The 10,812-nt window shown below is 51.2% G+C and overlaps 2 protein-coding genes across 2 annotated transcripts; one reads left to right on the forward strand and one right to left on the reverse strand.

Annotated features, from left to right (window-relative positions):
* Nucleotides 1–284: 284 nt before the first annotated feature.
* DDX27 (DEAD-box helicase 27) lies at nt 285–7,135 on the forward strand. Its single transcript, XM_037402704.1, has 21 exons — nt 285–411; nt 916–1,050; nt 1,128–1,187; nt 1,490–1,640; nt 2,009–2,055; nt 2,216–2,302; nt 3,086–3,191; nt 3,272–3,445; nt 3,743–3,893; nt 4,050–4,149; nt 4,259–4,400; nt 4,475–4,628; nt 4,735–4,816; nt 4,892–5,069; nt 5,211–5,317; nt 5,479–5,584; nt 5,683–5,777; nt 5,879–6,005; nt 6,274–6,358; nt 6,572–6,646; nt 6,935–7,135. The coding sequence occupies exons 1-21, from the start codon at nt 322–324 to the stop codon at nt 6,948–6,950; spliced, it is 2,268 nt and encodes a 755-aa protein (XP_037258601.1). The 5' UTR covers nt 285–321; the 3' UTR covers nt 6,951–7,135.
* An 861-nt stretch (nt 7,136–7,996) lies between these two features.
* On the reverse strand, nt 7,997–10,527 carry SNRPB (small nuclear ribonucleoprotein polypeptides B and B1). The gene is made up of 7 exons (XM_037402723.1): nt 10,415–10,527; nt 10,186–10,337; nt 9,637–9,748; nt 9,225–9,377; nt 8,688–8,826; nt 8,380–8,505; nt 7,997–8,182 (listed from the first exon to the last, which is right to left on the reverse strand). The coding sequence occupies exons 1-7, from the start codon at nt 10,415–10,417 to the stop codon at nt 8,145–8,147; spliced, it is 723 nt and encodes a 240-aa protein (XP_037258620.1). The 5' UTR covers nt 10,418–10,527; the 3' UTR covers nt 7,997–8,144.
* Nucleotides 10,528–10,812: the final 285 nt, after the last annotated feature.

Consider the following 10,812-nt stretch of genomic DNA (forward strand, 5'->3'; position numbering starts at 1 on the left):
CCGCCGGCCCCGGTACCCCGCCGGCCCCGGTACCCCGCCGGCCCCGGTACCCCGCCGGCGCTCCTCGCCCTGCCCCAGCCCCACCGGGCAGCGGCGCCCCTCGCTCTCTCCCGGCTCGCTCGTCACCGGCAGGCAGCGTCCCGATGGAGAGTCCGTCCCGTCCCACCGGTAGCCCCGCCAGTACCCCCACCGCCCGCAGGAGGAGCCGCCCCACGCCGCCGCTTTCGGTTTCCTTTCCGCGCGGGGCGGAGCAGCCGCCGCCCCACCCACAGCGCGGGCTGGGCCGGTCCCGCGGCTGCGCGTGGCGCTGGGTGAGCGGCCATGCTGCAGGCACTGGGGCTGGTGGGCACCATCGCGGACGGGGACGTGGGGCCCGAGGAGCCCGAGTCCGGAGACTCTGAGGATGAGGAGGTGGGCTGGGCAGGGTCTGCTGCATGGGTCGTGGAGGGGCCGGGCCGGGGCCGGGCCGGGTCGCGTTGGGCCGGGGCCGGGCCCGGGACGCGTTGGGCCGGGGCCGGGCCGGGTCGCGTTGGGCCGGGGCCGGGTCGCGTTGGGCCGGGGCCGGGTCGCGTTGGGCCGGGGCCGGGTCGCGTTGGGCCGGGGCCGGGTCGCGTTGGGCCGGGGCCGGGTCGCGTTGGCCGGGCCCGGGTCGCGTTGGGCCGGGGCCGGGCCCGGGTCGCGTTGGGCCGGGGCCGGGCCCGGGACGCGTTGGGCCGGGGCCGGGGCCGGGTCGCGTTGGGCCGGGGCCGGGGCCGGGTCGCGTTGGGCCGGGGCCGGGCCCGGGACGCGTTGGGCCGGGGCCGGGCCCGGGACGCGTTGGGCCGGGGCCGGGGCCGGGTCGCGTTGGGCCGGGGCCGGGTTGCGTTGGGCCGGGGCCGGCCGTCCCGCCGCCGTTGCTCATTGCTGTTGTTGCAGGAGCTGCGCCGGGCGGCGGGGCCCAGGCGGCGGGGCCCCACGAGCGGCGACTTCAGCGCTACCTTTGTCTTCGGCGAGGCGGAGGCCGGCGGGGAAGGCGCCTGGGCGGCCGCGCTGCGCCAGCTCCGCGGCAAGGTGAGGCCTGGGACCGGGCGGTGCGGCCCCCGTACTCCCGGGCGGGCCTTACAGCTCCTCTTCTGTCATCTGCCTAGAGAGCGGCTACGACACTGGATGAGAAGATTGAAAAAGTGAGACAGCGGAGGAAGTTGCAGGTCAGGGTCTTTCTCCCTCGTTACTGGAAAAACTGGTGAGGACTTGGTCATCCACTGCTGTCCCTGCAGAGGCTCAGGTGCCGCACCTGGAGCCGCTGTGCGCCAGTCACCTCTGCTGGGTCCCACCACACCTCGCACCTGGCTGAAAGGATGAAAATGCAGAATTGTTAATACTTAAGGTTATGCAAAACCATGGATCTCTGAATGAGCTCATAGTAACAACAACAAAGAAAAGTTCACAAAGGATTGAAGTTTCTTTTTTGTGCTTTCATTTGTAAGCTGTTTGTAAAATGTTTTTCTAGGAAAGAGAAGCTACACAAGAACAAGTGAGAGATGAAGACATGGATACTGAAGATAATCAAATCAAAAAGGAGTGTGGGGATTTCAGTAGGGATAAAGAAGATACTGAGTCTCAGTATTCATTGGACGATGAAACTATCTTCACAAAAGCAGGTATTAGCGGGGCAGAGAGGTGCTTGGGAGCAAGAATCTGTCAGACTGTGGGCTCACTGGAGAAAAGTCTGTAGTGAAGCCTTGCTGGGAGTGGGCGTGAACCTCTTATTTTTCATCTTCCTTCTGTGACATTCCTTCTGATTTCAGTCAAGCTTATTTTGAATGGTAGCCACTGTCCTTTAACTGAACTCATCCCTGAGGAAGGATATTTGCTTGGTATTTTACACCACTGCATGCCTGTACTTGTTTCTAAGGCTTCTCCCTCACTAGCTCATTCAGGGCAAAAAGTATGAGATGAAGGCAGGCACTATGTCTTGTTGTGTTTAGCTGTGCTTGTTAATTCTTGTCACGTTTCACTTTCCCTGCAGATACAGTCAAAGTGAAGGAACGGAAGAAATCTAAAAAGGGAGAAATGGTTAGTGTTGGGCAGAACGACACTAGATCAATCTCCAGCATTTCTTCTGGAGGAATTTGACTTTGGTTAACAAACTGTAGCTCAAAACAAACCCAGAGCCCTTTAATAACATGTTGTGCTGCTGCCTGTGTTGATCCACTTTTGTTGTTGCTGTTTCTAGGAAGCAAAGAGCTTTTTTGAAGATGCCTCTCAATATGATGATAACTTGTTGTTTCAGGACATGAATCTTTCACGACCTTTGCTAAAGGTATTTAACTAGTTTAGTTATTACGTACATTACTCTGAAGAGTGTTGTACAGCCTCCGCTCCACTAATCAGAACTGTCAAGTTCCTCTTCTCTTCGCAGCCTCTCTGAAAAGAAAATTATGTGCAAGCTAGTGTGATAGTCCTTTAGCAGCTGTTATTCCCAAATAATGGAAACCATTCTTTGATTTGCAATGTGTCAGCACTATCTTGAGTATGACTTGTCACAGAGTCTTGTAATGGCCAAGGTGGGAAGGGAGCTCTGGAGGGCATCTTGTCTGACTCCCTGCTCAAGCAGGGCCACCTAGAGCTGGTTGCCCAGAACCGTGTCCAGACAGCTTTTGAGTATCTCCAAGGGTGGCAGCTCCGCAACCGCTCTGGGCAACCTGTGCCAGCGCCCGGTCACCCGCACAGTGAAAAAGTGTTTCCTGATGTTCAGAGGGAACCAACCTCCTGTGTTACAGTTTGTGCCCATTGCCTCTGGTCCCGTCACTGGGCACCGCTGGGAAAAAGCCTGGCTCCCTCCTCTTTTCACCCTTCCTTCAGGAATTTATAGACATTGACAAGTTCGCCCCGAGCCTTCTCTTCTCCCGGCTGAACAGTCCCAGCTCTGTCAGCCTTTCCCCACATGTGAGGTGCTGTAGCCCCTCCGCAAACTTTGTGGCCCTTTGCTGGGCTCTCTCCAGTATGTCCATGTCTCTCTTGCGCTGATGGGTCTGGCACTGGACACAGGACTCCATATCTGGCCATATCAGAGACAGAGTTTAATTGCTTATCTCCTTTGTAGGCAATCACAGCTCTTGGCTTCAAGCAACCAACCCCAATTCAGAAGGCTTGTATCCCAGTGGGTCTTCTGGGAAAGGATATTTGTGCCTGTGCTGCCACTGGAACAGGTAGGGGTTTGAGCAGGGCACAGGAAACATGGAAGATTAGCTATTCACAGTAATTGATAGTTCTTCATTTTCTTCTTTAGGTAAAACAGCTGCCTTCATCTTGCCTGTCCTCGAGCGACTGATTTACAAACCTCGTCAGGCTCCAATAACACGGGTATTGGTTCTAGTTCCAACACGAGAACTGGGTATTCAGGTCCACTCTGTGACAAAACAGCTAGCACAGTTCAGCAGTGTCACAACTTGCCTTGCTGTAGGTGAGTATTAAGTTGCTCTTGTGAACTGTACAGCTCACTGTAAACTGCTACAAAGAACAGGGAATTCTGTAACTGGAGGCTGCACGGTTATTGCAGCCTTCTAGGTGTGCTGTGGGTTAAAATCTCACTTTCCAAGACTGGGCTGTATTTTTTGTTTGTTTCTGAGAAAGAAAAGAGGTCACTTCTAATTGTGAATGTATTAATCTGAGTTGTTTCCTGTTCCTCAGACAGTCTGCATCTGTGTAGTCTGCTGCAGCCTGCTCAGGGAGTCAGCAGTCCATATTCACTCTCTTTCAGGTGGCCTGGATGTGAAGACTCAGGAAGCAGCTCTGCGGTCTGGACCAGACATTCTCATTGCCACTCCTGGGCGACTGATTGATCATCTCCACAACTGCCCTTCTTTCCACCTGAGCAGTGTTGAGGTGCTGATTTTGGATGAAGCAGACAGGTAGGCTAAGCAGGACAGCAGTGAAAAATGAGGTGGAAGTTTTCTGCTTTCCTTTTCCCAGGCTATAGGGCAATCCTTTGTTGCCCTGCCTTAAGTAATGCTTCTTAGCTAAAACCAGATGAAGCTGCCTTACCTTACTGTATTTCTCCTGTGTAGGATGCTGGATGAATACTTTGAGGAACAGATGAAGGAAATAATCCGGTTGTGCTCCAGCCACCGTCAGACAATGCTTTTCTCTGCCACAATGACAGAGGAGGTAAGACAGGCTGCTGAGAAGCATATTGAGGCAGAAAGCTGAATAGAAGTTTTTGTCTCCTTTTACCAGAGATTATGTGGACTTGTTTTTTCTTAACCTGTTTTGGTAGGTGAAAGATTTGGCTTCTGTTTCCCTGAAAAATCCCGTCCGAATTTTTGTGAACAGCAACACAGATGTTGCTCCTTTCCTGCGGCAGGAATTTATCCGAATCAGACCCAACCGAGAGGGGGACCGTGAGGCCATTGTGTCAGGTTAGCGATGAGCAAAGAAAAACTGGAATCGGTAGGTGACTATGAGGCAGGCTCCTGAGAGGACTTTCTTTCAGCTCTACTGACCCGAACCTTCCCAGATCATGTGATGCTTTTCACCCAGACCAAGAAGCAAGCTCACCGTATGCACATCCTACTTGGATTGATGGGTCTACGAGTTGGGGAGCTTCATGGGAACCTCTCTCAGGCACAGCGGCTGGAAGCACTCAGGTATTAGCAGGTTTAATTGGCAATCGTAGGCAAAAAAGCAGTTAGGAGCTGGAAGTTTTAGGGCAGAAGTGTACTCATTGCTAATGTATTTGCTGTCTCTGCTCAGGCGCTTTAAGGATGAGCAGATTGATATTCTGGTAGCTACAGATGTGGCTGCACGTGGACTGGATATTGAAGGTGTTAAAACAGTGAGTATTTGCAGTGCTGAGCTTCTTAATTCATACTTTAATTTTGTTGCCCTGCTAACACACTTTCTGTTACAGGTAATCAATTTTACCATGCCCAATACCATCAAACACTATGTTCATCGAGTGGGCCGGACAGCAAGAGCAGGCAGGGCTGGTCGTTCAGTTTCACTTGTGGGTGAGGAAGAGCGCAAGATGCTGAAGGATATTGTGAAGACTGCCAAAACCGCAGTGAAAGCCAGAATTCTCCCCCAAGGTACGCACTTCAGTGAGGCAAAAAGCACGAGAGCAGTATGCAGGGAATGTCATGGTGCAGAGGAACACTAAAAGAGGTGCTGAAAACCAAGGTGGCCTTATACCTGAGCTGCTTCTGATGTTCACACTGTATTGTTTTCAGATGTCATACTAAAATTTCGAGAGAAGATTGAGAATCTAGAGAAAGATGTGTATGCAGTTCTGTGCTTGGAGCGTGAGGAACGTGAGATGCAGCAGTCCGAGGCCCAGGTAAGCAGGTTTTTTTAGGAACTTTTTTTTAACCTCAGTTTTTTAGGATCTACAGTGCATAAGGAGATTACCCTAACATACTTAACCTGCCTGTTTTAGAAAGGGAAGAGAGAGAGATCTTTTAGCCAACATGAGCTCAATTCTTGCTTGAATTATGTCAGATCAATAGGGCAAAGAAGCAGCTGGAGGCAGGAAAACAAGAGACTGCGGGTGAGAGCCTGGAGCGAAGCTGGTTCCAGACCCGTGAGGAAAGGAAGAAAGAGAAATGTAAGTCATGATGCTGCTGCCACGCTAAATTCCATAGCGGCAACTGCACTTTGCTCTTTGCTTTAAAAGGTTCTTTTTGTTTTTCCTTACCTCTCCAGTGGCTAAAGCCCTGCAGGAGTTTGACCTAGCATTACGAGGAAAAAAGAAAAGGAAGAAATTCATGCAGGATAGTCAGAAAAAAGGCCAAATGACAGTGAGTATGCTTACGGACAAGTGGGACCCTGGGTGGACTATCCTAGTTTTCCCTTAGCAAAACCTCACATCACTGAAAACTTCCATTTTAACACCTTTCAGCCAGAGGAGAGGTCACAGTTTGAAATCTTGAAATCTCAAATGTATGCTGAACGGCTGGCAAAAAGGAATCGTCGAGCAAAGCGAGCCAGAGTCTTGCCAGAAGAGGAACCAGCAGCAGTATCAGCAGGTGGAGACTTTTGTTTTATAGCTGACTTGCCTTATGTCACTTACTTCATTACAAATAGGTAAACTGAGCTAATTCTTACAGAGGGAGGAAGCACTGATCTTTGAAGGAATAGCCACTGGTGCAGTCAGGGTGCATGTTTGTGGAAAGGAGTCATTGCTTTTCCTGATGGTTAGGCTAATTGTTGTGGTCAAGGCTACTGGGCTCTAGTAAACATGATGCTGTGGCCTTCTCTTTACAGCCAATGTTCTGACTATTGTCTCTGTGTTAGGCCCCAAGCGGAAGAAAAAAGTGTCTGTGTTTGACGAAGAGCTTACCAACACAAGCAGGAAGGCTCTGAAGCAGTACCGTGCTGGGTAATGTCTTAGTAGTACATTAGTCCACACTTTAGCAGGTGGGACTTTTCTTGCATCCCTTTCTCAGGAATACTTTGACTGATACTGGGGGAGAAGGTGGGCAGAGCAGAGAAGGGATTCTTGCAAGAAGTACCTGCGCTATTGTGCTGTTGACATACTTCAGTGTTTTTTGTCTTACCTACCTCCCTCTCTGCCACCCTTTCTCTTTAAAAGCCCATCATTTGAAGATCGAAAACGCTTGGGACAGGCCCAGCATAGAAAACGAGGAAACTTCAAATCCAAGTCCAGGTATAGCTCCCTTTACTTCCTTATTCAAGATGTTTTTCTTCCTGCTTTTGCTTTCCTCTTCTTGTGATTGTTTAAAGGCCCTTGCTGAAAGGTTTGTTGGTTCTGTAGTAGCTTACTGTTCTACTGCAGGTCTGATGCTGGGGGCAGTCAAGGATACTGCCTTTAATAAATAGCACATTCCTAGGCTTCTACGTGGGAGAGCATTGCCTAGAAAACGCTTGTGCTGTTTCTCATCTGCTATTGAGAGCTGGGCTGATGAAATGTCATTTCAAGTATCCTCTCTTTTAGGTACAAGAGAAAGTAAGAACTGCTGGCAACTACCGAATGGGTAATTTTAGACACACTGCCTCCAGGGCCTGGATTTCTCTGTACTGCAAGGGGACTTCAGTAAAATCTAAGTTTTTCTTCAGGTTCTGGATTAATATCTGGTTGAAGACCCTATGTAAAACATCTTCAGCAGCCCATACAATAAAGTATTGCTTCTTTTTAGGAAAAAAAAAATGTTTTCTGTTTTATAGGATAACTAGAGCAACTGAGAGCTGAGATACATCACATCTTTCTATCAGACTTTTAGTTCATGTAAGTCAAGTTGTCTTTAGGGCAAAAACTGGATAATGCTTATTGCTATGTCCATATACTTAATGTGATCTTGATTAATTAGTAATGGCTGAGAAGGATGTCTGTGGTTGAGAGCCTGTTCCGAAAGGCTTTCAGTGTATCTGTTACAAAGGTGGCTTCAGAGGTCACAGGAATCAAAACCAGCTGAAGAAAGGATTATCTCCAAAGGGGCTAGGGGGGGACAGACAACATTCTTCCTAACTTGAATAGAAAGCAAGAAGGGAAGATGACCTGCTGCTTTACATTATCGTGTGTAATTAGTGATAAGCTAGGATGAGCAAACCGTTTTTTTTTTTTACTAGACGCAATCCCCACATCTAAAGATGAAGCAGGTTTACTGCAGGCTAATAAGCAGCAGCTTTATGCAGAGCATCAGCGATCCCTATTCCTAGTACAGGCACCATAGTACTTGTTCCACTGTGAACAAAGCAGGAATAGTTTGGATCAGTAACACACACTTAATTTCACTGAAATGTTAAAACTCTCTTCCTTGAAAATTCTTTACCTTGCAACAAATTTTTTCATCAGCCTTACTAAATTTCATTGATAAACCTTAATTCCTATAAGGAAGACACACCAATACAGACCAGGTGGCCTAGACCAACTGTTACCTTCTGAGCTGTCAATACAAATTGAGCTTTTTGCTTCAAAGCTGCTCTTCTGGGGTGACCAAAGTGCAGTAGCGAACAGGAACAACTGCACTCCTCAAGTAGACCAGTACAACAGTGACTCAAAGTACTAGGTTTTCCAACTTTATTAAAAAGGACAAACTTCACTAGCAGTAAATATAAAATATACATAGCAAAGTTCTGACAGATGGTACTGCTCGGTATATTCCCTTAATCAGTCTTCTCACAGTTCAAAGGTACATCATAGAGTATCATGGCCTTGGGGGACGCATGCCAGGTGGAGGGGGTCCTGGGAATAAAGGAGAGAAGAAGCAACATTAGACCAGAAAGACGTTTTCCCCATGCTGAAAGTGGCCTTATGACCCCAAGGCATTTACTGACAAGTAGCATAGCTATGGGGGCATTGAAATACATCACCCTGCAAACATTTTATGTATGTTATGGCTTCTTAAGAGCTTCTAGGTATTTAAGGTAAGCTCTGCTTACCTCTCATTCCTGGGGGTGGTGGTCTCATGCCTGGTGGGGGCATTCCCATAGGAGCACCTCGGCCTGGGGGCATTCCCATTGGTGGGCCCATAGGCGGTCTCATGCCTGGAGGAGGTCCCATCATTCCTTCAGCCAGAGAAAGAACAAACATATAAATCCAGCTGAATATAGTCAAGGTACAAGTTGGGTATTTGAGTAATCCTCCACAATACCAGATCTTCATCAGACTGGGGTAAATACCTCTTCATCACCAATTCTGCCACATAACACAAGCTCCTTGCTGCCCCACTCTATAGAGGGATTCTTACCTGGAGGAGGTGCTCCTCTGCTCATGGGTGGGGGAGGACCCCCACGCCCTGGTGTGTACTGCGTTGGAGCTCCTGCTATGCTAGCAGTAGCTGCTGCAGCAGCAGCTGCAACTGTTCCACGACCTTGAGGTGTCATCACCTGTAAACAACGTAAACAGTTCACAGAGTAACAGCACAACACCTGCTTTATGTTAATAAACTAAAAAAATATTTGTTATCCCTTCACAAGATTATGCCAGTCTCCTCTAAATGAATTAAATAATGCTACAAGCCTGTAATAATTCAGTGGATACCACTGAAGTCTGTACAAGGAGCTGCACTTTTGAAGCATCTTCTTTCATCCTATATGACGAGAGTTCCTAGGGAGATCTAGTACCAAAAAAGCCTTGCAAGGCTCAAGCTCCCTGGTAACAGAAACTAAGATTACAGTTCTTCCACTCCACCAACTTCTTGCATTGCATTGGTACCAAGAATTAAAAGCCACCTCAGAACGTACCAGAGAAGTCTTCCTTTTTTTAATGGGTCACAGCATCTCACCTGTTGGGATGGTCCTCCCACTCCTCTGACAGGGCCAGCTAATCCTGCTGGAGCCTGTGGCATGGGTGCACCAGCTGGTACTCCCCTCCCCGCTGCTCTTCCAACTCCAGGTCCTCCAGCAGCTCCAGCGAGAGGTACCCGGGCAATTCCAGTCTGAAAACAGACACCCCCCCGAAAGAAACATTTATCACAACAGAAGTCCTCAGATCCTAGGGATGCCCACAGCCCTCCTTTGTCCAATTAATGTCCAAACCCACAAAGGGATTGGGACTTCCTGCAATGACATTTGATGGCCTAGCCACAACAGCATCTAGAAGTCTAGCACAATGCTGCGGTAACAGTCTTCTGCAAGGAAACAAATTTAGCAGATGCCCCTTCCCTTTCTCCTTAGTTCTGCACTCATTCTCCTTACATCCTTTGGGGGTGGTCCTTCAACTGTCATGGACACCAGGTTTTCTCCTCGCAGCAACACTAGACCAAGGACTCGTTTCTCTTCCCGCTCTGGCTGTTTTGAATTTTTAGGTCTAGTGAGAAGAGAAAAAAAAAAAAACATTGCAAGAGAGAGGAGGAGGGAGGCAGGGGGCATCAATGCTGCTGTTTGAATTTGCAGCGGAGAAGAGAACCTACTGTGAACGCCACGCTTTTATATGCCTCAAACTGAGCACAAAGAGAAGCCTGAACACAAGATGTGTATTAGCTCCAGGATTCTTCCCCGCCCCCCGGTGCTTAAATGTTACAGAGAGACTACGGTGGCATGCATCACCTACAGGTACGGGCCGGCCGGTTCCTGGGAGGAACTGAAACAAAGCGCCCGGGAACCCCGGCAGCCCGGGGACCCGACGCGACAGCCGAGGCTGAGGCCGCGGCCACCCCCGCAGGGCCCGGCGGCCGCTGCACCGGCTCCGCTCCAAGCGGGCGGCGACCCCGGGCCCTCCCGCCGCCGCCGGGCCGCGCCGCTCACTTGATCTTGCGGAACTCGTCACAGTCGCAGAGGATGAGGTTCATGTGCTTATCGAAGGCCTTGAAGGTGCCGATGAAGACGCGCCCGTCCTGCAGGATGCACCGCATGCGGTAGTCGATGTGCTGCAGCATCTTGCTGCTCTTCCCCACCGTCTGCAAGAGACCGCCGTTACACCGGGCGCGGGGGCGCAGCAGGGCTCGCGGGGCCCCAGCCTCTCCACCCGGCTCACCATGGTTGCAGCTGTCCGCGAACCCTCCCGCCGCCGCCACCACCACCACCGCTGCCCGCTCCCAAGGCTCCGCCCGCTCCACCGGAAGCTGCTACGCGCGGCGACGGCCGCTTCCGTCCGCCCCACGCGGCTGCCCCGTTACTCGCGGTCCGCCCCTTCCGGCGCGCCGGGGACGTGCTTCCGGGGCGGGCCGGCGGCTGCCTCCGCGCTCCGGGAGAGGCCGTCGGGCCTGGCCGCCGCCCCCCGCAGTGCCGCCCCCCGCAGTCCCGTGCGCGGTGGCGGGCAGAGCTGTGGGGGAAGCCCGGCCCCGGGCGGCCACAGCCGGCCCCGGAGGCGCGCGCCGTTTCACGGGGAGCTGGCGTGAGCCCTCCCGTGGCGGCCTTGGCGGGGCGCTCGGT

The sequence above is a fragment of the Falco rusticolus genome, chromosome 10 (genome assembly GCF_015220075.1).
Source record: "Falco rusticolus isolate bFalRus1 chromosome 10, bFalRus1.pri, whole genome shotgun sequence".
NCBI lineage: Eukaryota > Metazoa > Chordata > Aves > Falconiformes > Falconidae > Falco > Falco rusticolus.